This window comes from Zalophus californianus, chromosome 4 (assembly GCF_009762305.2).
Source record: "Zalophus californianus isolate mZalCal1 chromosome 4, mZalCal1.pri.v2, whole genome shotgun sequence".
Classification (NCBI taxonomy): domain Eukaryota; kingdom Metazoa; phylum Chordata; class Mammalia; order Carnivora; family Otariidae; genus Zalophus; species Zalophus californianus.
Window position 1 is genome coordinate 41,866,454 of NC_045598.1, and position 23,994 is coordinate 41,890,447.

The window sequence follows — 23,994 nt, forward strand, 5'->3', positions numbered from 1 at the left end:
CCGGGGGGTGGGTACGCTGCATACCTCACGCCGGATCCGAAACCAGTCTGGGCCTGATCCCGCCCGGCACCACCCAGGGCTCCCGCGGCCCCCGGGCGGCAGCGGCAGCGGCGGCGGCTGCTGCGACCGTGACAGGAAGCGACCCTGCGGGAGACTGCTCGCGCCCCAACACGTGACTCTACGGCTTGTAAGACGCGCACTCCGCATGCGCAAAACGAGGTGGGCGTGGCGTCCCAACAGGTGACTCGAAGGGTGAGCTTTTCAGCGCGCAGGCGCCTTTGCGCAGGTAGCGCGACGCTCGCGGAGAGGGTAGTTGGGCGGTTTGGGGGTGTGCCGCTGCTGGCGCAAATGCAGTAGGTGCATCCCCTGTCCCTGCATTTACAACTAACCCGCCAAGCTTCCTCCCGTAATCCCAGTACGATACTCCTGGGCTCACACTCGCCCCGCCCCCTCGGCGTGGGGGCGGGCCTGGCGTAGGCTCCGCCCCAGAGGAGGGGCTTACTTGTTTTTTCCCCTTCATCGAGATTTTCTTCGTAATTGAGTCTAGAGAAATGAGAGTGGGGCGCACCATTTCTTTCTTATTCATTCAGCAACTGAATGTATCTTTTCTAGTCAGAAGGCGGTTGAATAACCTAAGACAGGCAGTGTTCATGGCACCTCTTCATGAAGTCACTTCAGTTTAACACGAAGAGATTAGAACGATGAAATGGCGGGTGGAGGGGCGGTACAGAGAATCTTCGCCTGAAACAAACCCAGCAACGCACTCCCTAAACTTTAAAATTATGATTTTTCGGTTTGTAGTTAGCAGTTTCAAAAATCTTCCAGTTTTCTTGGACAAAAACTTTTTGATCTTACTCCTTTGGGTCATTTTCCAAAGAGGCCGTCTTTAACCGTTTACAATTGAAGATTCGCTCTCATATTTTTTTCATTAATACGTTTTATTTTATGAAATATTTAATATATACAGAGAGATATACAATATCTCATTTTTGCTTGAATGCAAGCTAACAGACATTTCTGTTTGTTATCCAAGTTATCTTTGGTGCTTAGGGCACTGCATGGTACATGGTAGGTACTCAATACTTCCTATTTTTTGTGTGAGGAGACATAAATACATGGGTATCTACCACAAATTTAAGAAAAAAACCAGTACAATAGACAGTTGAAGCCACCCTACGCCTCTCATGTTGCAACCCTTTCCCCAAAGAGATAACCTACTCTCCTGAATTTGGTGTTTTAAGATTTTACTTATTTGACAGAGAGACACAGCAAGAGAGGAACACAAGCAGGGGGAGTGGGAGAGGGCGAAGCAGGTTGCCCCCAGAGTGGGACCTGGGATCATGACCTGAGCTGAATTTGGTGTTTTATTTCTACTATGTATGTATAGATCCTTAAGCAATCTACAGCAATTTTTTTTTGGCAAGCTTTAACATTGTATCATTGGTATCAGTACATCTATTCTTCAACTTTTTCAACTCTATTTGTAAGCTTCATTTACATCAATACTATATCTAGCTATTTTTCACTTCCCTGCAGTATTTCAAAGTATGAAAATAATTCACTTTCCCAAAGGCTTGCCATTATAGTGCTATGAACATTCTTGTACACAACTCCTGGGGTACAATGTGTTTCTCTAGGGTATATACCTAGGAGTGGGATTGCTGTCTCATAGGGTTTCTGCATTTTCCAGATTAAATATTACCAAATCACCTCCAAAGTAGTTTGTTTACATTCCTGTCAGTGGGGCATTTGGGTTCCAGTTGTTCCCTATGGTCCTAGAAAGGTTTTCTAATACATGTGAAAGGTTTTGACTTGCAGGCCTCATTTACTGTTTCCATTTTGTTGGTCATTTCATGTGTCTTATTCTGTAGATGACTTATTCACTTTTTTCCTTTTTATTAATTGAATAATTCTTTACTCTGATACTGATCATCCATTATATGCAGTTATATATATTTTTCTGAATTATTTGCAGGTGTTCTAATTCACTCATAAGTATTTCAAGAATGACATTCTCCTATATAACCACAGTAACTTACCATTTACAAAGTTTAGCATTTACATATAACTTACATAATATTTAGTCCCTAATAATGTTTATAATTGTTTGTATCTCTAAGTCCACGACCCAGTCAAGGTTCACACGGTGCATTTAGCTATTTAGGTCTCAGTTTCTCTACTCTCCTTTAGTTTAAGAGAGCTCCTCCCTGGTTTTTTGGTCTTGTGATACCCATGTTTTTGAAGAGGAACAGTTGCTTTGCATAATTTATCTGATAATTTTCTCATCTATAAATTCGGGTCAAACATTTCTGGCAGGACTATTACACAGATGATGTGTTTTTCTCAGTGCCCGACACAAGGGGGCTTTAAATGTCAGTTCCTTTATTGGTTGGAAATATAAATATGAGAATTGCAGTTACACAAAAACCCTGCCAAGATTTTGACTGAAATAGGTTTGTATTTTAGAGATTACATCTCTTTATTAGATTTATTTCTTATCTTATATTTTCTATGCCTTCTAAGTCTTTTTTACTTAAAGATTTGTTTTTATGATAGTTAACTTTTTAAAAATTATATTTTCTAGCTATTTGTATGGATTATTTATCGCTGGTATTATTCCCAGTTTTGTTTTCTTTTCCAAGATTTATTTATTTCAGAGAGAGAGGAGATAGAGAGCCTTAAGCAGACTCCACACTAAGCACAGAACCCAACGCAGGGCTCGATCTCGTGACCCTGAGATCATGACCTGGGCTGAAACCAAGAGTTGGAGAGTTAACCAACTGTGCCATCCAGGCTCTCCAAGCAGCAGTTCTCTTTTATAAACTAAGTTTGTTATATTCACATTGTTCAAAAGTTAAAAGATACATGACTTACAGTAAGTCTTCCTCTAAAGTCTGATCATAGCCATCTAGTTCCTTCCCAGAGGCCACCAATGTAACCAATTTCTTACATATTCTCCCACAACTATTTTATACAGATACACATAATTATGTGCATACCATGCTGCTGTTAAATAAATGGCAGGGTTAACAGAAAAGTCACAATGAGGGCCTACTGTAGGAAGGATGGTTTGGTTTTTTAATCTGGTGTTTGTTATGACTGTAAACTTCTCAAGACACTCTAGAAAAATCAAATTATTTAATGGAAAATTTCAAAATATGTGACAGCCATTTCATTATGTTTTGCTACAATTCCATGTGCTTAGAAAGAGGAAATCAGGCCCTTTGAAAAGAGCTGATCACAGTCCTTCCCTGTGAAGCCCTTCACTCCTTCAGCGCATACAGCACATCGTCCTGGCTGATGTTGAGCCGCACACGAAGAAGCAGGTCGTTCCTGCTGGGTCCCACAAGGAGGAGACGGCAAGAGCTCAGGTGAGAGCACACTGCCATTGTCTCTGACATGGTGGGGTACGGGAGTCCCTCCATTCTGCACAGTGCCACATGTTGACTGTATACCTAAAAAACAAAGAGCAAATCCGAGGTCAGACACCAGAAAGCGGAAGAGGAAAGGAAGGTAGTACTGGTTCTGTACCTGATCATTTATTTCTTCTTGTAGGCAAGTCAGACGCTTCTTATCCAGGATCCTCAACACCCTGAAGGCATCAACAGGTGCCTTTGTGGGGCACAAATGCGGGGGCAGAATGCTAGTTGGGCTTTGGAATCAGAACAGGTCTGAATCCTGGTTCTACTAATCACCTAAATATGCAACCCTGGGCAAGTTATTTCACTTTTTGAGCTTTAGTTTTATCTATTAAATATACTGCCACATCCTTCATGTGTTAATGGATATATCTAGTAAGTGTCACTTACACAAACAGTCCTAGTCTCCCTGGAGTGAGAGTTCCAAATGAGATTGTCGCAAATCAAGTCACTTTGCTACAAAGGCATTTTCCTTAGCAGATAATAGTGCACAGGTGCTAAAGCCTTGGAAAAGCACAAAGGCCCAGGGAGAATACTGCATAAAGAGAGGCCAGGAGGACAGTGGGAAACATGGATTCCTAAAGCGCCCCCAGGGGGCCAGGCAAGCCTGCCACACTTCCTGGTCACCATTCTCTTTATAAATCACCCCCACCCCCACCCAGGCTGGGAGCCTGTCAGGAGCAGGGATATTGACCAATTCCACTCAGGGTTCCTGGCACATCTTCACAGTTAATGACACATTGTAGATGTTCAGGAAATGTTTACAAACTAAACTGAAAGCCACTCTGCTGAAGAGCTGTCTCAGGCTCTAGGACAACAATAACCAGCAAACCTAACTAGCAGTTTAAAACAGAATTTAAATAAGTAAAGAAAATGTGAAAGGAAGTACAGAAGTAGCTGGGCCTCTCCATTTCTATGTCTAAAGGCTTTTTTTTTTTTTTTAAGATTTTTTTATTTTATTCATTTGACAGAGAGAGAGAGACAGCGAGAGAGGGAACACAAGCTGGGGGAGTGTGAGAGGGAGAAGCAGACTCCCCGCCGAGCAGGGAGCCTGAGGCGGGGCTCGATCCCAGGACCCCGGGATCATGACCTGAGCCGAAGGCAGACGCTCAACCAACTGAGCCACCCAGGCGCCCCTCTATGTCTAAAATATAGTCACACACGGGGCGCCTGGGTGGCTCAGTTGGTTAAGTGTCCGACTTGATTTTGGCTCAGGTCATGATCTCAGGATGGTGAGACTGAGCCCTGCATTTCCTGATCAGAGGGGAGGAGATTCTCTTCTCCTTCTCCCTCTCTTGCTCACACACTCTCTCTCAAATAAATAAATAAATCTTTAAATAATAAAAATAGGTGTTGCTCTGACATTCTTTGGCATGATTGGGTTGGCACAAATAGAGACAAACTCTTACACAGCCATTGAAATTCCCTCCTATTTAAAAGGCACCAAGAGCAAAATCTAAAAGGATTTAAAGATCAATCACCTGTTGAAATGTTGCTTCTTCCAGTCCTGATCGACGGAACTCAGCAAGGATGGCTCTCAGGAAACTCTGTTCCAGAACAGAGGAATTTCTTAAAAGAAAATGAGATGTGAATTCTCGTAAGTGACTATACCACTGGCTCAGAGAAAAGCCATGTAAAGTTTTTCTGTGTCTTTAGAGAAGAGAGAGGAAAAAACTGGGAAAAACTTTCTCCTACATTATTCGGCAAGGTTTTCTCTAACCCCCTAAAGTTTCAAAATGATATGGAAAATGCCACTATGGAAGCTAGGGAACACAGCAACTACATCTGGAAATATACATCTCCCTCAGTGGGAGAGGAATAGCTGCTTCCTTCCTCTTGTTCCAATAGCACTTTACTTCACTCAGCACCTGGAGTGTAACTCAGTAAGTGGTCATGATTCTCCTACTCTCCTAGGTTTGCATTCCTATCTCCCTGTAGACTATGCCCCTTAAGAAAAGGACAGCGTCTTCAGTAAATGCAGGTTGAATAAGTAAAAGCTTAGAAACTTCCATGGCCTTCCCACACTGTGGACCTCTCCTGTGGTCTTCCAAGAAAGGTTCAGGGTCAGGAAACAGAAGCATCTTACTTTTTAAAAAACTGAATATATATGACATATAACATTATGCATTTTTAAGGCATACAGTGTGTTACTTTGAAACATTTATATATGTAATTGCCTTTGTAGCTATATTTGTCAAGTTACACATGATCATAGGACAATATTGTTATCCACATCCGTTAGAAGCAACTTACTTGATGGCAGTGATATATGACGATGAGAACATCTCATCTACTGCTTGCAGTAAGTGGGCTACAGTGACCAGGCCAGGAGAGTCGGGCTTCTGGCAGGAGAACTCACAGATCTCTGTGGCACGCCTACAAATATCCAGACAGCGTCGTGCATCTCCGGAAAGGGCTGCTACCTACAAGAGGGAATATTTTATTCCTTGAGGTCCTTTTACCATCTCAGCCCAAGAGAAAAACTAACAGATTCTGGGTTCAGCTAAAATAGAAAGGCAGTGCTGGGAATGGGCTGAAGCCTGACGTTATGTGCTTAGCCCCAGTGGGAACCTGGTGGGAGCCTGGATTTAAATTATTACGCTGCTTTTGGGACTCTTCCTTGAGTCCAAACCTATGTCTTGGATTTATGGATAAATCCATAATGGAAAAGGCAGGAATGCTCAGCTTTATTTAAAGTCCGGAAAGTAAAACTTAAAAGAGACCACTGGCCCAAGATCATTATTGACCCACCTAGAAACACAAGTGTTCTCATTCCTTGCTTGAAGATAACAATGTGCCCCAGAAGCAGCCAGCCAAAGCCAAGAGGCTGATGTGGAGCCTATTTTGATGGTAAAGCCACAGCCTCAGTCTCCCTAACAGCATGTGGTAAATTTTGGAGACCACCTAGTCAATGGCTAAATGAACCAGAATCAAGAGGGAAGGAAGCCACAAAACTGGAGAACACAGGGGAGTCTGTGGTTAGAGGACTTTGACCAACCCACAATGCCAGTGACCCCATTGCTCCTTTCTTGCCATGCATGCCGATTCCCATCGTAGAGAATCCTATACTGTCTCCCAAGCTGAATCAGAAAGCCACCTGCACTTTAAATTTCAGAGGAAATTCTTGGACTCTGTAGCCTGCAAGGATCTCTTAGTATTCCCAGTACTTGCCGGCAATCCCCACCATTTACCCAACAACCATCACAGGTAACATCCTGCCTGATGACATCCTGAGATAATTTCCTCCCAAAATTCATGCTAAGTTAAGTTTACAAGAGCAAATGGTATAGGTATATACATACACAACACACCAAATTAAAAGTGGTCCTCTGTGGGAAGTGAGATTATCAGAGTTTATAAGTGTTTTGTGTATATGTTTTCAGAATGCAAATTTAAAACGTTCAAAACAAAGGTCACTTTTCTAGTAACCCAAGATAAAAAATGAGTATCAGCTTATATTCTCCCCTTCTCTGATTTTTCATATCCAATGGGTAAAGATGTCCCATAGATGCTTCCAACCTGTCACTTCTTTCCTCCCATCACCATTACCACTGCCTTGTGAGGCAGCACCATGTAGCAATTAATAACATGGACTCAAGAGCTACTGCAGAGGCCTAAAAACAAATTGAAGAAAACACCCAAAGCAGTTCTTGCCCTGGGGGTATCCACGAACAGTGGTGACCATAAATACCCTTTTTTATTGCTGCTGCGGTGAAGGAGACACAAGAAAAGCTGGGGCCCACCCCACATGGAATCTAACAGAAGACCGTATATAAACTTAGGCTCTGACCTCCACTACAGCCTCAGTATGAGGGTGAGTGAAAGACCCACGGAGTGGAAGGGATGGAAAAATGGCCTGTGTGGACCCTGGTGCCAGGTACATGTAAAAAAAAAAAGAGTCTTTGCAACTACAAGCCTTCATGTGGATTTGTAGCCAAAATTTATGTTGTGTCTCCTAAAAACCTCAAGTGGAGATTTTGTTTAAAAATGGTCCCAGTTGATGGGGCACCTGGGTGGCTCAGTCAGTTAAGTGGCTGCCTTCAGCTCAGGTCATGATCCCGGGGTCCTGCGATTGAGCCCAACATCGGGCTCGCTGCTGGGCGGGAAGACTGATTCTTCCTCTCCCACTCCCCCTGCTTGTGTTCCCTCTCTCGCTGTGTGTCTCTCTCTCTCAAATAAATAAAATCTTCAAAAAAAAAAAAAAAAAGTCCCAATTGACAGTGGCCCTTGGTAACTGACAGAAGCAAAAACAAATTCTAAATGAATTAACTTCAACCCAGTCCTCAATTAATTCTCAGAGGAAGCTCTAAGAACACGAGCATACAGCAAAAAAATAAAAAATAAAATTAGAAAAAAATCAAGACACAAAAACAAGGAAACAAGGCCACATATGCATGGGAAACAGCAATCAACAGAATTAGATGCACAAAGAGTTCAGATATCACAATTGTAAGAAACAATATAAAATAGGTATGTTTCTTTATATGTATAGAAATGAAAGAGGGTTTGAAATTACAAGCAAAAGTCTGAGTAAAAACAGCATCTAAATTTGATGCCTTCTGAAACCAAGAACGCTAAGAAGGAAGAGAAGCAACGGGAGAGGAATGGAGAATATAATTCTCCAAGTTGGAAAGAGGTGGCAGAGTGGTGGTTGACTCCACAGACTGGAGAGAGCCAATTCCTAAGCCAGTATGGAGGAATCCAAGAAAAAAAATCTAAGTTACACTAAATATCTCCAAAGTGCTCAGATGATAGCAATACTGGAACTAGAGGTAAAGGGGGATGTTTGGCTAAACTAAGGAGGACTGGTTGAAAGGTAACAAACTGATGCCCTAGAGCAGCAGTTAGCAAACTACAGCCTGCCACACCTTTTTGTACATAAAGTTTTACTGGAACACAACCGTGACCATTCATTTACCTATTGTGCATGGCTGCTTTCAAGATGCAAGGGCACAGTTAAATAGTGGTGACAGAGACCGTTATAACCACAAAGCCTAAAACATTTCCTCCCTGGCCCTTCACAGGAAAAGTTCACAAAGAGTGCACCTTGCCCTAGATTCCTTCTTCCATTTCATGCTGTTGGGTAAACATTAGGGCCACTCAGCAAGGTTTAGGGCTCTGTGGCAAATTTTGTGCCTTGGTTATTTGTATGGTCGCTATAAAAGTTTTGCTCTGAGATTATCCCTCTTCTACCATGGCAAGAGTCCAGAGACTTATTCTCAAGCAAGGATTAAGAAAAGTCTCTGGGCCAGGGAACACTCAGTATTATTGCAGGGGAGGGGAGGTCCCTCACTAAATGTAAATGGTTACTGTTTGCATGCTGAATTTGAAGACCTCCACCCTCTCTGACTCCAGCCTACCCACCCCCACTCCCCCCCCCCCCCCCACACTCCCAGAATACTGCCCTCTAGGCAGGACACAGGATGCCTACTTGGGAAATCTGACTATTCTCAAGGGAAAGAACTGGAGATACTGAAATTGGCCCAATCAGATTGCCCCACAGTGAAGCTCTCAGAACAAGCCCCACTAATGTGCTCAGAGCTCCCCAAAAGCTTTTTAGTCTTCACTCATACATCAGAGTGGAATAACCAAGACATCTGAGTAAAGTCTCTAACAATGCAAGATAGAGACCAAATTCAACAGACAAAAAGCATCTTCGAGGAAGAGTGAAGACAACCTCAATAAACAGAATGGCATAAAAAAAGGACCCTTCAGAGACAAAAAGACAAAAAAAGAACTTTTAGAAAGATAGAAGTAAAAAACCTCTGCCCCACAGAGGGGTTAAAAGGTAACTTTGAGCTCTAGAGAGCAAGGCTTGAAGCAGCTCCCTGTCTGGCTCGCCTCTGACCCCTTGCACCTGATACGGCACCCAGCTCTGAGCTGTCGTTACGTATACTGCTGCTCTAGGTACTCAGGATTCTGATCACTTCAGGCAAGAAGAACCAGAAATAAATTTCTAATTCCTTTAAGTGCTGAAATACTGCAGATGTGTGGTTTCTTGCATTCAGCTTGAAGCTGAGACATTTCACCCACTTCTGTTCCTCAGCAGCCTTGGAGAATAGTCTCGATTGGCAATTCTCCCAGTGAGCTTGGAGGATGTAGGTATCCAATACCTCACACCTATCCTGGAGTGTGCACCTTGCGAGGCACATTACAGACATGATCTCGTTTAATTCTCAGAACAATCCTATGAAGTAGATACTATTATTTCCATTTTTCAGAGAAGAAAACTAAGGCTCTGGAAGTTGTTAAGTAACTTCCATTTAAGCTTCCAATATCTATTAAGTATCAGAGCCAGGTTTGATACTCAACTGCCTCTACTGCCCGTTTCATTATACAAAGCTGCCTGCGCCCCGAATCAACTCATTTTCATTTATACAGAAGCCCACCATACTCATAACCTGCTGATTAATTATACAGTAAGAAAGTTAAAGAACTTTTCACACTTTTGTTTCTACTTTTTGATATTTATGTTTACAGGACCTTCTAAATTTCTCTTCATCTGCAGAGCACCCAACACAAGGCCTCACACTGGCAGGTGCTCACAAGACTTGCTGCCTGGTTCGTAGGTGCAAGTAGGAGCTCCCCGAAGGTGACTTACCTTCCTGGCTACCAGCTGGATGGCATCATCCTCAAAGGCCTTTAAGTGTCTGAGTCGGCATATTAGGATCCGCTGTAGTTGGCTGTGAGTATAGGGCTGGAAGGACATCCTGGTAAGACCCTGGAGAGACAAGACAATGGAGAACAAGTTAATTAACCACTCTGACAGTGCTGCTGGACAGCCACCCTCAGGTCCCTAAGCCTGATTTCCAAGTGCCATGGAATAGGTTACACAGTCCAGCCTGAGACCACCCAGGATTCCAGCTCCTTTCACTGCTGACAGGGCTGCCGGTCTCCTGCAGGGTGGCAGTGGTGCTCAAGTCATTTCTTGTTTTGGTGAAGACAACTTTTCTTCTCCCAGAATCATTCAGAAGTAGATCAAGGCAGAGGTGCTCTAATTAGAGCGGGTGGGAGCATCTTCAGCTCTGCAGTAAGCACAGGCTCAGCTCCTGGCTTCACTCGACAAGCTTCTAAGTCCCTGATGAAGGACCACGTCCCCGTGCCATCTGCCTTGCTCCCTGCTGTACTCCATGCATCTAACATTGCCTGGGAGGGACGGGTGCTTCAATGCGTTTAATAAACAACTAGACCTTCAGGGCTCTGTGCAGCTTAAGAGTACCCAGGTGGCAGAACACCAAGATGTGTTTGCAGAAAATCATGCAATGGTGACATATTTAATTACAGGAATTTCAGAAATCACATTTTATACTTTTCCCACTTATTTTAGTTTCCTGTGTATTTAGTTTTTAGAACTTCTTGGCCCAGGTTATGGGTAAGAATGGTTCGAGAGCAGCCCTAGGACCTACCAGTCGGCTGGATACCCGGTTCATCATGATGCGCTCTGGCAGGTCCATCGTGTTGGCAATGGTCAGGACCACAAGCCGGGCCTCCTTGTGAGTGGGCCAGTCAAAGAGATTGTATAGTACATCTTGTTTCTGAGTCCACAGAAGGTCGAGCTGCCAGGAAAGGGATAGAGATGCAGGATTAGCCACAGAACCGAGCCAGGGCCTCAGAGTGAAGACCTGTTACCACCGCTTTAGCTGCCTGTGCTTCTCAGGTCCCACCATGAAAGCAGCAAGGACATCAACGGACACAGGCCTCTCACAACTGAAGAACAGGCTCAGATGAATGAGGGATGAGAGAAAGCAGCCAGGACCTCCCTCTGAACCCAGCATTTGCTCCTGGAACGCCACGGTCAAGCACCACGCCACTTTTCCGGTCTTCCTGGGGGCACCTCCTTACCTCATCCACGAGCAGCACGGTGGTTTCCTGAGAGGACCTCTGGGTCAGGAAGCACTTTGCCAGCAGTTCTGCCGCGTGGTTAGCGGTTGCCTTTTGGCCGGTCAGCTTCTGCAATGTGGGGAAAAGCAGGTATGGTAAACGGGAAGGATTTTACTCTCCTAAGCTTAATGTTAAATTTGCAGTAGAGGAAGTAATTTAGTATGAGGATTTTGGTATCCTAAATTCTGCCTTCCACTCTGGTCTTAACCTTAACCTGGAAGGAGAAGAGAAGGCACCAAAAGAGATGATAAAGTCTGTGTTTGAAATGCAAGTGAGCCACAAGCGGGTCCCAGAAGCATCTCCAAAATCATTACTGCATGACTCTATTTATAACTGGACATTACTTGGACATTACTTGTTCCAAGAAAACCACTAATGAATACAAGAGCCAGGTTCAAACTCCAGCTGACCTCTAATCTGTTTTCCATAGTCGGCCACAGGGCCTCCTGTGTGCCAATAGGTTTCACCACGTCAATAAGTCCTGGCTTCCAATAATTCGTGCCCAGCTCCTAGACTTTAAGGTCCCTGAGGGTAGGAATTCTGCCTTCTTTACTCTTGCTACCTCACACAAAGGACAATGCCCGGCACATTGTAAACATCTCAATAAGCACAAAACCTCTCCTTTTTCAGAAATATGCCACCAAGAAACTCTATTTTCCAAAATTCTCAAACAGCTTTACTCACCTGCAAGATCTGCACATAGACTTGATGGGGCTCTGTCAGCTTCATCCCATTTACCTCGACATATTGAAAGGGAGGAATGTCATTTACTTGGGCGGCCTGCTGCAGGCAGCGTATCACCTCGTGCACAGTGGCGGTCTTCCCTGTCCCTGGGACCCCGGAGATGTACATGCACCTGCGGCAAGAGGGGAGGACCCATGGGCTAAGTCCGTGCCAGCTGCCTCACACCATCACCACCCAGTTAGAGGCAGGAGGATGTGTGAAGGAAGGGCCCAGACCCCTGAAATGCGGAGGTGGGGGCAGTAAGGACCATCCTTGGAAGCTAATCAGAGCAGGACCTGGTTACACAGAATCATTCATTCTACAAGCAATGCTGTATGCAAAGAAGAAGACCAGCTTCATTTTCTCTGAATGACAAAATTTTTCTTCCTAGAGAATTACTTTGACAACAAAAGCTGCTTTAGAAGCCTTCAGGCTTCAGCAACAATTTTGCCTGTTCTCCGGATGCTGGGAAAAGGCCCTTCAGTTGAACTGGGACACCTGAGGTGGTACGCCAGCAGGGGCCTTCTCCCCAGACCATCCCGTTTGCCTCGGCATCACTCACCCTCCTGTACGGTCAAGGAGTTTGCTTTCCACAAAGTTGTAGATGTTTTGGAATTCCTGTTCCCGACAGGGAAGAGACTCAGGTACAGCAGAAACATGCAGCCTACGATCAGTGATAAATAAGGGGAAAGGAGGACTTCAGAAACATTTCACCGTCCACTCAGTAACAAATGGGGAAAGCTTATGTATCGTTTCTCTATGAAACTTCAATTACAAATCCACAGGAATGGCTTCATTCTCAAATCTCTTCATTTGGTCTCATAATCCCTTTCTCCACCCAAATTACCCAACTGATAGGTTCTAACCAAGGGTACATAATCACCTGGGGAGCTTTCCTAAATTACAGGTGTAGCCTTCATCCCATAACAGATTCTGATTTATCAACTTGTTTTCTGGGAAGATCTTGGCTTACGTATTTTAAAAAAGTTCCCGCATAGTTCTAAAGGGCACCATAATGGAAAAGCAGTGCTCTGATCCATCAGCCACCTTCTGTCCCTGGGCAAATGGTGGCAGGGGCCTAGGTCACTCCCTCGAGAACCTGCCCACATTATCTCACCCAGGCACTGCTTGAAAGGTTTCTTCTCTCTCAACACCCGTGTTCATTTTACTCTCTACCTTTATTATGTACATGAATGACTACAAATTCCTTGTTCGATGTGAATGAAAGCAGACCCATTTCCGCCTATCTAACAGGGGCCCACGAGCAGTGTCACCTCAGCCGGGCCTCCTCCAACATGCTCGCTGGCTCCTGGGCAGCCAGGTTTCGGCTGGGGATCCGGGGAGTGGCATGGCGTGGCGTACTAGGCTTGGGCTGTATTCAAAAAGAGAACATATTTCAGAAGGAAAAAACCAAAGCAAAACACCACCCAGGACACACCAGCAAATCTGATTCATGGTGACCTGATAAAAGAAGTGGTGAATACCTCTTAGTGCCTTTCTGTATAAAGTACGATTCTCTCCCTCTCTCATGTTACAAATACTGTTCACAGGCCAAACAGAATTTCTTTTTTCTAATTTACACACAGTCCTGAGATTTGAAAACAATGTCAGTCTGAGTAAAGAATGAATGAAGTGTGGATTAAATACTATTGAAAAGTAAAATATTATCCTGAAAGACAAGAAATTAAGAAACCCTAATTACTCTGCCCAGTACACAGTAGGGTAGGAGGCGTAAACCGAGGTTGATTCATAGGCTTCTCCTCTAGATTTGTTTGAAAATATGGTCAAACTTCAGCTCAGCACTTCCGTAATCCACAGACTTGGAGAGACATCACCAGATTTTTCCACTGCAAAGCCCCAGGTCATTATTCAGTCTAGGCTGACAGCCCTAGTCTCTTTTCTTTCTTGCTACTGGCTCTCTAGAGCAGGTCTGCTACCCCATCTTCATGTTCTTTCCACAAAGCACTCAATTCCATGGGGGCATGTCCCCTCCCCACCCTCTTGATTTCCAGGCTAGAGAGTAATAAGAGCCTCTCCACTTCTTCCTCGGGCTTTAGAAAGCACTTACACCCTAATAGTTTTCTATCTATTATCATTGGAGAAAACAAGAAAGGACTACCAAAACTTTGTTGAGAAGGTATCAAAAACCTTGGTGGACTTCTGACCTTTATCACGCTAAAGATGGCATCACACCCTAATATCCCTTGTTATGGGTGGGACCCAGCAGATGCAATCAGAACCTTGGTAAGCTATTTGCATATGAGAAACTCCAGATAAGATTATCACTAATCTAAAGGTGATCTATTTGATTTCCTTTCCCAGAGGTCTTTTTTGACTTCAGCCCAATCACATTTTTCTTGATATGGAAATACGGAGATCAGCTTTAGAAAAAGTCTATTAAATAGGCATTTTCTAAAAACAATATGCTCCTGGAGAAGAGTTTCCTGATCAAAGACTCATACACTAATAACCTCTAGGAAGGTAACAATAACATTAATAAATTAATGGCCCTGAGAACTCCTGTGACAATGAATCAATTTAACTGTGTAATCCAAACATTTCTCAAACATATTTGAACATGGTTAAGACCCTCTTTTAATAGGTTCAACATTCTGCTAAAATTCCACAGGAAGCAGAAGAGATGTCCATTTACCTCTTCCCTCTTAACTTTACACATTTCCTCACCAAGACGTCAGTCGTGCTCCGTTTCTCAGGTGAATCAAATGGCGCAGGAGAAACAGCACGGCAGCCCTGGATTGGAGATCCGATACGCACTGAGCACTTGAAAGAGGACTTTACTGCCATTTGGACCTTAGTCTGTACTTTCTGATTTAGTTCTTCTTTCCAGCCTATCTCTTAATGTGGGCAAGGCATCCCACTACCCCTCAAGCTATAACCACTGCGCTGGTGCCAGCAAGACCCTGCAGGACTGACCCCCAAGACAATGATGGACCTGACTTTACTGCCCACCAGCATGTACACAACTGCCTTTGTCCCATTTTCCTTATACAAACCTAAAAGTATTTTCAGCACTTTGTAGAGTCTTTGAGAGGTTAGTCCACTGTCTTCCCGGGGGGTGGCCTCACTGAAATAAACTTTCTTGTTTCACCACCACTCATCTCTCTGCCTTTGGATTTTGTCAGCAGCAAGTGGCCAAACCTCGTCAGATTGGAACCCCTGGAGCCAGGGGCTCTTGCACCCCTGCGCCCTGGCTACACAGTTACGCATAAAGCACTCTGCTAGCGTTTGTGGGAAATGCAAAGATGAGGAGCCAGATCTCGCCCCTCCCTCAGGAAGTCTGGCTCTTGGCTATTTGGTTCTGTATCTTAAAAGGAACTTGGATTCAAAATCATTGCTACTGGATTCATTTTCAGTCCTAGGGTTCACTTAGATCTTTTCCTCTATGAATATTCCAAGTGGAATAACTTTGAGTATGAGAGACCTGTGCTCAGAATCCAGCTGTGACTGTGTGACCTTAGCCATGACAATTTTAAATTTAAGAGAAGGATGCTTCACTGGCAAACAAACCTAAAACAGCCTTACGGTTTTCTTTGGTGTCTTTGAGGGGGTCTGTAAGGATGACTTCACGGAAGAGCATAGGTTCTTGGACACCCTACTGGATGTTCTCCTTAGAATGGGTGGTGTGGAAGTCTCTTCCTCCTCACTGCCAGAGTCTGAAATCTCTGCTGCCGGGAGAAACTCATCCTCTTCTTGGTCACTTTTACTATTACCTAAAAACCTGAATGGTGGGACACGTTATTTTCTGATATTCAGTATCTAAATAAAAAGCTCCCTGATAGGTCACTGTGGACTAGAGATATTAGAGTCTTTCCTGCAACCAAGTAATATAGGATGTGCTCTGCTTCTTGGGCCCTTGCTACTGTGATGCTCTGCTAAGGGCCTTAATTATATTATTAAATCCTTCAACAACCCTGTGACTTGTGTATTATCAGTCCCATCTTATAGAAGAGGAAACTGAGGCTTAGAAAGGTGAAGTAACCTTCCCAAGGTTACACAGTATGACAAAGCTCAGGTTAAAATCCAAGTTGCCAGAATCAAAATTCATGCTTTTAGGCACTCCACTAACAGTCTTGCTGGGTGTGAGTAGGGTCCCCGGGAGCCCCCTGAACCCAGGACAGTGTTTCTTGCCCCTTTCAAACTGTGACATTTATGTAGAATTAACATAACCCCAGACATACCAAGTAAAAAGCAAATTTAATGGAATACCAAATAACAAACAAGAAACATAGGCTTTAAGAGTTGAGATTATGGATATCAGACAGCAGTGATGAACGTTTCCTGCCTGCTAAGAATAGGCTTACCGAAGCTGCTGCTTAATCCGATTCAAAGTCAAGAGAGAACTCTTCCTACGGATCCGATGTGGGGTAGAGGTAGTTTCATCCTGAGCTTCTGGTTCTTCTGCCTCCCTGCAAGATATCACAGCAAGGTGATGAGAAACAGTTCTGGGCGCTAGGAATCAGCAGCGGGCACCGGAAGTAGTCAGGTAGCCTGACTGGCTCCTACTGTTGTTACAGCTACTTTGGAGGGATTTGGATTTGGAGGGAACTAATCACACTTTGCCAAAAAGTTTATAATTCAAGTCTCACTCAAAACCAAAGATAAAGTTTACATGAAGCTTATTATTCAAATCAGACTCAAGACCTCCCAAGCCAGAGATCAGAATGTACTTCTGCCAGACAGAGCTTCTCGTCCTCTTCCGTTTCTGAGGCATTGATGGATTTACTGTCTAGGCTCAAGGTGAGCAGAAACGCAGCTCTGTATTCAATACAAAGCATCTACCAAGCAAACCTATTATGCACCAGGTGCTGGAGTTGCTGAGCAGGAAATACAGCAATGTGTAATCTCTGTCTTGTCATGACATTATTTGTGCAGCCCATTATTTACAAACATTGTCTCGTGTCAAACTGCAAAGTTTGTTCTAGATGCATTATCTTCTTGTACTATATGTATTTGAGAATGGTTTCCAATTTAAAAAAACAAAACAAAAAACACTAGGAAAGTGAGTGTTAACATGTGGCAAAGAGCCATAGCAGGGCTGTGAAGTAATCCAGGTTTGGGAAATTATCTCTTAGAGCAGTGATTCCAAAAGGACAGCCAAGTATATCAGAATCATCCAAAGAGCATTTCCAAATGCAGATTCCTGGGCCTAACATTTGGAGATTGATTTGCTACGTCTGGGAAAAGGTTTAGAAATCTGTAATTTGGAAAGGTTCCCGGGTGATGCTACAACAGTCAGATTTGAGACCTGCTGCTCTAACTTGAGCAGCTGTGTCCCACACATGTCACATCACCTAAAGGAGCTCAGTTTGCTCTGTGGGAGGCAGGGTAACGCCCCAGTCACCTCTTTTTGATGTTTTCCGGTTTCAGAACCACGGAAGGCACCGCCGAGGATTTCCAGCCCCCCTTGATAGGGGTAAGTGTTCTTTCCTCACTAGTCTCTGTGGTTTTCAAGGCTGGGACTCGGGTTCTCAGGATCCTGTGACAGTCAGGTGATGCCTTCTTGTTATCCTTGGCACATGAGCTTTGAATCTCTCCAGTTTTCTGTGGGGCTTTCAGAGCTGGAGACAAGGTATGAAGTCCATCAGGCTGAGATCTCTTAGTAGGTGAGGTGATCTCAGAGAAGGCCACTTTTCGTTTACTTCTTCCGGGAGAATCCAACAAGGCCCCTGAATTCTGCTGGGAAATCCTAGTGCTGGGTGTCCTAGGGAGACCTAATCAAAGAGAAATCACCTCAGACAATGTATGAATTTTATAATAAGCACTATACACAACCTCAATCTCATTACAGCTAAATTCATCCATTGAAGTTATACAAACACATAAGTTGCCCATATATATTAAAAAAAAAGAAAAGGAGTGCTGCCTCATTGTATTCTAGGGCCAGTTACTTTATTTTATTATTATTTTTTGAGAGAGAGACAGAGATAGCACACATGTATGAGCAGGGGGGAGGGGCAGAGGGAGGGGAAGAGAGAGAAAATCTTAAGCAAGCTCCATACTCAGCACAGAGCCCAATGCAGGGCTCGATCTCACGACCCTGAGATCATGACCTGAGCCAAAATCAAGAGTCAGACATTTAACCAACTGAACCACCCAGGCGCTCCATGAATTGCCCATATTTTTAATTGCTCCAAGCTAGCTAGCTTTCTTTCCCCAAGCTAGCTTGCTTTTTAGATTTTTCATCTCTCCTAAATTTCAGGGTGATTTTCCTAGTTAGAACCATAAGTCAACTGTTAAATCAGCTTTTGTGGATAAATGTTCAGCAATTTCCCTGAAGTAATCTACCAAAAGAATGCTTAACCAGGGATGATACTGCAAGCCCTCAGCCCCCACTCAACAGCATCTGAAAGAATTTCTATCAGTCGCTCCGTTTGAGTAGCAAGACCTAGATTTTTTTTTAACTCAGATTCTATCTGCCAATAGAGAAGAGATGAATCCCTGGAGGCAATCAAATGGGTTCTGTGAATACACAGACCCACATCTGGATTTGTCCCTCTCACCATGACAAAGGTACCAGGAACCCAGTCATTCATTCAGATATCAATGTAAAGCTGTAAAACTGGAAGGGTATGTCCCAGGTGATAGGAGAAAACAAAAAATTGAGACTCAATCCCGGTCCCCATCCATAAGACACTTTAGTCTAACAGGGGAGATGATGCACATCAATGTCTATAATATGAAGTAAAGGGGTGCCTGGGTGGCTCAGTTGGTTAAGTAACTGCCTTCGGCTCAGGTCATGATCCCGGAGTCCTGGGATCGAGTCCCACATCGGGCTCTCTGCTCAGCAAGGAGCCTGCTTCTCCCTCTAACCCTCCCCCCTCTCATGTACTCTCTCTCTCTCTCATTCTTGCTCTCTCAAATAAATAAATAAATCTTTATAATATGAAGCAAAATTGTCCTAAAGCACCTAAGTGCTAATAAATATGGCTTTTGAGGTAGACCTTGAAAAAAGGACAAGATTCCAACAGAGTTGGAAGGGGAGGGGGGAATATAGAGGGAGAGTAGATGAGACGGATGAGAGTGAAGGCAACAAGGCAGGAAAGCACTGGGCACAGAGGCATTTACTTTAGTCACAGCATGTGGTTATGTTGAGATTAGCTGCAGATAAAGTGAAGAAAGTCATCTAGCACCTACGTGGAGACTATGAGGGTAACTCATGTCTAGATCAATATAAAAATGTCCTAATGTCCTGGTCTCCCTCATACTTCATTTTCCCCTTTCTGTTAAAAACAATCTAAAACATTTTCATCATATCCTCTCTCCTCTAGTTACATAACTGTGTCAAGTCCAGATTTCTTACCCTAACTCTCAAGGTCCTGTAAAATCAATAGTCAAAAAATACTGCCATTTATTTCTAAAAGGTGATGTTGCCAATTATTTCTTTAGTAATCTTTTGGTATTTCCCAATGTTTTACATGTTTATATTCAGCTCCTAAATACCCATTATACTAAGGAGCTATCAAGAACACAGATAACTTATACCCAACAAACTTGGCACATACACAAAGAATTCAGAAAGACTAATTACATATAATAGGATGAGAATGAGCTCTCAAACTGCCATGGAGTGGCTTCACATACATTATAAGTGAAAAAAGTATGATGAAAAGGATATATCCAGTATGCTACTCTATTGGATAAGAAAAATAAAATTATATGCATGTTTGTGCATGTCTGTGTGTGTATACATATGTATCTGCTCATTTTTGCAAAAAACACAGAAAAAATAAACCAGAAACAAAATTGATTACCTACAAAAATGGAACAGAAACGGGGTACAAAGGCAAAGAAAGGAATGGGGCTTCTCTAAGTACACTTTTATTTTTTTAAGATTTTATTTATTTGTCAGAGAGAGAGCACAAGCAGGGGGAGCATGGCAGGCAGAGGGAGAAGCAGGCTCCCCGCTGAGCAAGGAGCCCAAGGTGGGACTCGATCCCAGGACCCTGGGGTCATGACCTGAGCTGAAGGCAGACGCTTAACCGACTGAGCCACCCAGGCATCCTGAGTATGCTTGTTTTAAATAGCTTTGAATCTTATTTTAATGTTTCACATGCTTAAAAATTAACCAAAGATGGGAGAGGCCCTAAAATTAAATAGAAATAAAAGAACATAACTGCATATCACCAATGATATAACCATCATTGGAAAAAAAGCAATTAAATTTACTCCCTCAGTGGAATATAATCTAAAGGCATAGAGAACTGCAAATAAATTCTGAACTTTAGTTGGTAAGTGAACTACTGGACTGGGATAGCAGTTGGTAAACTACTTTGTGTCTATTAGGATTGCTCCTGGGAGCCAGGGTTCTTCTTGAAGAAGGGAGATACAACTACGGAATACAGGAGGGAGGGGAAGAACCCTATGGTACAGATGAGAAGTATCGGTATGAATTTAAGAGTTTTAAAATATTTATTTCTTATCTCTTCCACTAAGGATCCAAAAGCAATGTCACCTTAGTAGCAAAGCTTTCGAAGTTACAGGGCTCAACATTACTAGTCATTAGGGAACAATAATGCAACACTGACATACCACCTCACATCCATTAGGATGGCTACTATCAAACACAACAAGAGTTGGTGAAGATGGGGGAAATAGGAACCCTTGTGCACTGTTGATGAAAATGTAAAATGATGCAGCTGCTGTGGAAAGTAGCATGGTGGTTCCTAGAAAAATTAAAACTATAACTATCATATGACCCAGCAATTCCACTTCTGGGTATATACTCAAAATGAAAGCAGAGACTTGAGCAGATACTTGTACACCCATGTTCATAGCAATAATAGTCACAGTAGCCCAAGTGTCTACTGACAGATGAACAGATAAACAAAATATGGTATATATGTACTATGGACCATTATTCAGCCTTAAAAAGAAATTTTACCTCGAATAGCCAAAGCAATCTTGAGAAAGAAGAACAATGCTGGAGGCATCAAAGTCCCTGATTTTAAACTATATTACAAACCTACAGTAATCAAAACAGTATGGTACTGGCATAAAAAACATACACATAGATCAGTGGAACAGAATAGAGACCTAAAATAAACCCACCTACACAGTCAATTTACAAAAAAGCAACCAAGCATATACAATAGGGAAAAGACAGTCTCTTCAATAAATGGTGCTGGGAAAAGTGGACAGCCACATGCAAAGAAAAAAAAATGAAAGACCAACTGTCTTACACCATATACAAAATCAACTCAAAATGGATTAAAGATTTGAATATAAGACCTGAAACCATAAAATTCCTAGAAGAAAACCTAGGCAGTAAGTTCCTTGACACTCGTCTTGGAGATGATTTTTTGGATCTGAAACCAAAAGCAAACACAACAAAAGCAAAAATAAACAAGTGGGACTATATCAAACTAAGAAGTTTCTGCACAACAGAGGAAACCATCAACAAAATGAAAAGGCAACCTACTGAGCAGGAGAAAATATTAAGAATCATTTCTCTGATAAGGGTTAATATCCAAAATATATAAAGAACTCATACAATTCAATAGCAAAAAACCAAACAAGCAGATTAAAAAAATGGGCCAAATATCTGAATAAACATTTTCCCAAAGACATACAGATGGTCAACAGGTACATGAAAAGATGCTCAGTGTCACTTATAATCAGGGAAATGCAAATCAAAACCACCACGAAATAACAACTTACACTTATCAGAATGGCTATTATCAAAAAGATAAGTGTTGGTGAGGATATGGGAAAAAAAGGAAACCTCATGCACTGTTGGTGGGAATGTAAATTGGTATAGCCACTGTGGACAACAGTATGGAGGGTCCTCAAAAATATTAAAAACAAATATTATACAATCCAGCAATTCTACTTTTGTGTATTTATCTGAGGAAAATGAAAACACTAATTTGAAAAGATATGCACCCACATGCGGCATTATATACAATAGCCAAAATATGGAAACTTGCAGTGTTTATTAAAGAATGAATGGATAAAGGGGTGCCTGGGTGGCTCAGTCGTTAGGCGCCTGCCTTCGGCTCAGGTCATGATCCTGGCGTCCTGGGATCGAGTCCCACATCGGGCTCCCTGCTCGGCGGGAGGCCTGCTTTTCCCTCTCCCGCTCCCCCTGCTTGTGTTCCCTCTCTCGCTGTCTCTCTCTCTGTCAAATAAATAAATAAAATCTTTAAAAAAAAAACAACAAAAAAAATGAATGGATAAAGATAAACACACACACACAGAGGAATATTTTTCAGCTAAAAAAGGAATAAAATCCTACCATTTGCACAACATGGATGGACCTTGCGGACATTACACCAAGTGTAAATGAAGTAAGTCAGACAGAGAAAGACAAATACTGTATGATCTCACTTACATGTGGAATCTAAATTTTAAAGATTTTATTTATTTGTCAGTGAGAGAGAGAGCACAAGCAGAGAGTGCAGCAGGCAGAGGGAGAAGCAGATTCCCCACTGAGCAAGGAGCCCAATGCAAAACTCGATCCCAGGATGCTGAGATCATGACCTGAGCTGAAGGCAGATGTTTAAACAACTGAGCCACCCAGGCATCCCTAGAATCTAAACAAACAAAAAAACAAGCTTATAGATACAGAGAACAGATAGGTGATCTCCAGTCAGGGGGTCAGTGAAGTGGATAAAGGCAGTCAAAATGTACTAATTCCCAGTTACGAAATAAGTCATGACGATATAGTGTGCATGGAGTTATAATGGCAACTATAGTTAAGAATACTGTTATTGAACACCTGAAAGTTGCTTAAAGTAAATCCTAAAAGTTCTCACCTCAAGAAAAAAATATTTGTAACTATGTATGGTGACAGATGTCAACAACTTATTATGTAGTATACCTGAAACTAATATGATGTTATAATCATTCCACTTAAATGAGGTATCTAGAGTAGTCAAATTCAGGAAAACAGAATGGTGGTGGTTGCCCGGGGATGGGGGATAGAGAAATGGGAAGTTATGGTCTAATGGTTGCAGAGTTTCCGTTTCAGAAGATGATGGCGATGGCTGTACAAAAATGTGAATGTATTTAATGCCACCTAATTGTACACTTAAAAATGACTAAAATGGTAAATTTTATGTTATGTGTATCTTTTTTTTTTTTAAAGATTTTATGTATTTATTCATAAGAGACAGAGAGAGAAAGAGGCAGAGGGAGAAGCAGGCTCCCTGCTGAGCAGGGAGCCCGATGGGGGACTCGATCCCAGGACTCTGGGATCAGGACCTGAGCCGAAGGCAGACACTTAACCATCTGAGCCACCCAGGCGCCCTGTTATGTGTATTTCAACATGCGTCCGCTCAGTACCTGGCCTGCTGCGGCACTAACTCTATACAATGGCACCTGTTAATATTTTATCATATTCCTTTAGTCTCAATATTGCCCACTGTGACCCATCTCACACATACCACTGAGCTCCAGTCTCTTCTTTGCCTTTGGGGTGACAGGATGGGAAGGAGTTCGGCGAGATTTGGAGGTAGAGTGCCTTGATTCAATCCTTTTGATCGCATGCTCTGCTGTGGTCCAAGAAGGGCTTCCTAGGCCCTTAGTCTTGGCTCCCACAGGCTTCTGGTGCCTAGGACTGCCTTCTTGTGGCTGATCAAACTCTGCAAAGAGTTCTGGGGCTAGTGGTCTGAATGTCTTCTCATTCCAGGATAGTTTCACAAAGAGCGTCTTCTCATTTTTCGGACCCATAGGTATCACTTCATCTGGGCCTAAAGCTACTACCTGAATAGGAAGAAGTGAGAACCAAATGAGCCAAGGGATGCTTCATGAGAGCTATGATTAAAAAGCATTTACGTCTGCATCCTTACCTGGAATGTCACTCTTCCCAAACTAAAGAGGCATAGATACGGCATATTTCCAGATTCCTAGCTATGAGGTATGATATCCATACCCCACGTTGCTTCCTTTCCCAGTCCAATCTATTCACTCATACCAAATTTCTCCACAACTTCTCCAAGCATGCTCCCCT

The 23,994-nt window shown here is 43.0% G+C and overlaps 2 protein-coding genes and 1 long non-coding RNA gene across 13 annotated transcripts in view; 1 reads left to right on the forward strand and 2 right to left on the reverse strand.

The window, feature by feature from the left end:
- The window catches only part of CC2D1B (coiled-coil and C2 domain containing 1B), a 14,187-nt gene extending 14,027 nt beyond the window's left edge, over positions 1-160 (reverse strand). For 2 of the 4 annotated variants that reach the window (XM_027577184.1, XM_027577176.1), the window contains exon 1: positions 25-148. The gene's annotated coding sequence lies outside the window, so the exon portion shown is untranslated. Of the gene's footprint in view, positions 1-24 lie in introns of all 4 variants that reach the window. The other 2 variants (XM_027577167.1, XM_027577193.1) reach the window with 2 other exon arrangements.
- On the forward strand, positions 154-23,825 carry LOC113913182. 4 transcript variants are annotated; one of them, XR_003517116.1, is made up of 4 exons: positions 272-353; positions 3,206-3,371; positions 17,412-17,457; positions 23,717-23,825. It is a non-coding gene; the product is annotated as an uncharacterized LOC113913182 (long non-coding RNA). The 4 variants fall into 4 exon arrangements; XR_003517115.1 differs by lacking the exons at positions 17,412-17,457; positions 23,717-23,825 and adding an exon at positions 3,556-3,748 and having other exon boundaries at positions 154-286; XR_003517114.1 differs by lacking the exons at positions 17,412-17,457; positions 23,717-23,825 and adding an exon at positions 3,556-3,748.
- Positions 3,125-23,994, reverse strand: part of ORC1 (origin recognition complex subunit 1) — a 30,632-nt gene continuing 9,762 nt past the window's right edge. For all 5 annotated transcript variants that reach the window (XM_027577149.2, XM_027577122.2, XM_027577131.2 and 2 more), the window contains 13 exons: positions 23,429-23,747; positions 17,386-17,755; positions 16,346-16,450; positions 15,567-15,762; positions 13,298-13,395; positions 12,586-12,687; positions 11,985-12,156; positions 11,262-11,369; positions 10,826-10,975; positions 10,021-10,140; positions 5,673-5,842; positions 4,901-4,988; positions 3,125-3,455 (listed from right to left, as the gene is read on the reverse strand). In XM_027577149.2, coding sequence (XP_027432950.1) covers positions 3,264-3,455; positions 4,901-4,988; positions 5,673-5,842; positions 10,021-10,140; positions 10,826-10,975; positions 11,262-11,369; positions 11,985-12,156; positions 12,586-12,687; positions 13,298-13,395; positions 15,567-15,762; positions 16,346-16,450; positions 17,386-17,755; positions 23,429-23,747 — 2,190 coding nt within the window. In that variant the 3' untranslated portion in view covers positions 3,125-3,263. The remainder of the gene's footprint in view (positions 3,456-4,900; positions 4,989-5,672; positions 5,843-10,020; positions 10,141-10,825; positions 10,976-11,261; positions 11,370-11,984; positions 12,157-12,585; positions 12,688-13,297; positions 13,396-15,566; positions 15,763-16,345; positions 16,451-17,385; positions 17,756-23,428; positions 23,748-23,994) is intronic.